Source organism: Propithecus coquereli, unplaced genomic scaffold (genome assembly GCF_000956105.1).
Source record: "Propithecus coquereli isolate 6110/MARCELLA unplaced genomic scaffold, Pcoq_1.0 Scaffold14, whole genome shotgun sequence".
NCBI classification, from domain to species: Eukaryota; Metazoa; Chordata; class Mammalia; order Primates; family Indriidae; genus Propithecus; species Propithecus coquereli.
Window position 1 is genome coordinate 15,054,491 of NW_012138302.1, and position 2,091 is coordinate 15,056,581.

Genomic DNA, 2,091 nt, shown 5'->3' on the forward strand with positions numbered 1-2,091 from the left:
GCTGAGGCTGGTCTCGAACTCCTGAGCTCAAACGATCCGCCTGCCTCAGCCTCTCAGAGTGCTGGGATTACAGGTGTGAACCACGCCTGGCCCAATGTGTGCTTTTTGTATCCTAAGATATTTTTGCTTACCCTGAGGTCATAAATATTTTCTCCTATGTTTTCTTACAAAATTTTTATTGTGTTAGCTTTTATATTTAGACCTATGATTTAGTCAAACTTCATTTTCATGTATGCAGTGAGGTAGAAGTCAAGATTTTTAAGTCTAAAAGGATATACTGAAGTGTTAATAGATGTTTCTGGATAACTAGTTTATGAGAGATTTAAAAAATGTTAACATCATTGCTTATCCATATTTCCTATTTTTTCTATAACAAACACAAACTCATCTATTCTTTCTCTAATAGGAGGGAAATCAGAATTAAATAATACCTATTTTTCATATATTTGTCCTGAAGTTAAAAGAGCACAAACAAATATTCAATCCAAATTACCTGCTGATAATGGGGGAAGTTTTTCAAAGCCTTGAAAAGTAGACAGGTGACCTCTGACAATAGACGAACAGGCATCCCCCTGGCCAGGCCCTGGCGTGTTAAGTTCAGAGCGCAAGCACTGGCCGTGAACTGCACTGGCAAATCCAATGGATGATTCCTCATTCCTACAGCCACAAGCTGAAGATGAACTTGTTTTTAGTGGCATATGACAACATTCATATTCTTTATACGGTCTTATGTATTTTGGTTGGCAAAAACATTTCCTCATTGGGACAGTAACAGATTTTCCCTATTATTAGCATTTGTTCTTTAGGACATCAAGGTATTGCAACAGTATCTTCTAATCCAAATGCAGTCACTAACTATAGCTGTATAACTTTGGGCAAGTCACTTCCCTTCTCTGGACCTCTGTTTCCTCATCTGTGAAATTAATTTTGTAATCATCTATTGTGACGGGCATTGCAGTGGATGCGAACACAATTCAGATTTATACATTAGAGCAAAGCCTTCTAAGAAAAATAGGGTATGTAAGCAAAGAACACTGTGAGGAATGCCAAAACATAAAATTGAAGAAAAAAAAAAAAGACAACCTAAAAGAGGTACAAATAAAGTGGTTTCTGATGCAGTTATCGAGGGAGTGATCACTTCTAGTAGATAATCAAAAAGCTTCACGCAGAGACCACATCTATGCAGGGTCTCAGATAGGATTAGACAGAAAGAGAGAAAAGTAGGGGCAAAATGGACAGGGTATTCTCAGGGAAGGGAAGTATGATAAGGAAAACCACAAAGTGGACAAGAGGATGGGGACAAATCCACAACAGAGGGGAAGAATTTGAAAAGTGGTAACACAAAACATTAGAAAGGTAATTTATGCTGGGCGGGTAGCGGTAATCCTAGCACTCTGGGAGGCCGAGGTGGGAGGACTGCTTGAGCTCAGGGGTTTAAGACCAGCCTGAGCAAGAAGACCTCATCTCTACAAAAAATAGAAAAAGTAGCTGGGTGCTGTGGTGTACACCTGCAGACACAGCTACTCGGGAGGCTGAGGCAGGAGGATCACTTAAGCCCAGGAGTTTGAGGTTCCAGTGAGCTACAATGATGCCACTGCACTCTACACCAGGGCGACAGAGTGAGACTCTGTCTCAAAAAAAAGAAAAAAAACAAACAGGTAATTTAAAGCCAGACTGTGGAAGACCTAGAACACAAATGTAAAACGAGGGCATTGTTCTAAGCTTAGATCCCACTTGCACTAACATTCAGGAACATGTTTCCTCTATGAAATAATCATCTCAGAGATGAATCTACCTATACTACATAAACCATGATTTTAAGAGACCAAAGCCCCTTAATTTTGATAGCTGCACGAACTCATGAAGCCTAGAAACAGACCTGGGATATACTTCTGCTACGGAAAATGACTTTTTTTGTATATTGCTAAACTGCTCTTTGGGTTTTATTAGATTGCCATCATCTGCAATTTAGAAATCCAGAAACCAGGCCGGATGCGGTGGCTCACGCCTGTAATCCTAGCTCTCTGGGAGGCCGAGGCGGGCGGATTGTTTGAGCTCAGGAGTTCGAAACCAGCCTGAGCAAGAGCGAGA

General features: G+C 40.7%; 1 protein-coding gene across 1 annotated transcript in view; it reads right to left on the reverse strand.

Annotated features, from left to right (window-relative positions):
• The window catches only part of ZYG11A (zyg-11 family member A, cell cycle regulator), an 81,799-nt gene that overhangs the window by 42,970 nt on the left and 36,738 nt on the right, over window positions 1–2,091 (reverse strand). Inside the window, exon 4 of the mRNA XM_012639342.1 lies at window positions 494–670. Within this exon, the coding sequence (XP_012494796.1) occupies window positions 494–670 (177 nt within the window). The remainder of the gene's footprint in view (window positions 1–493; window positions 671–2,091) is intronic.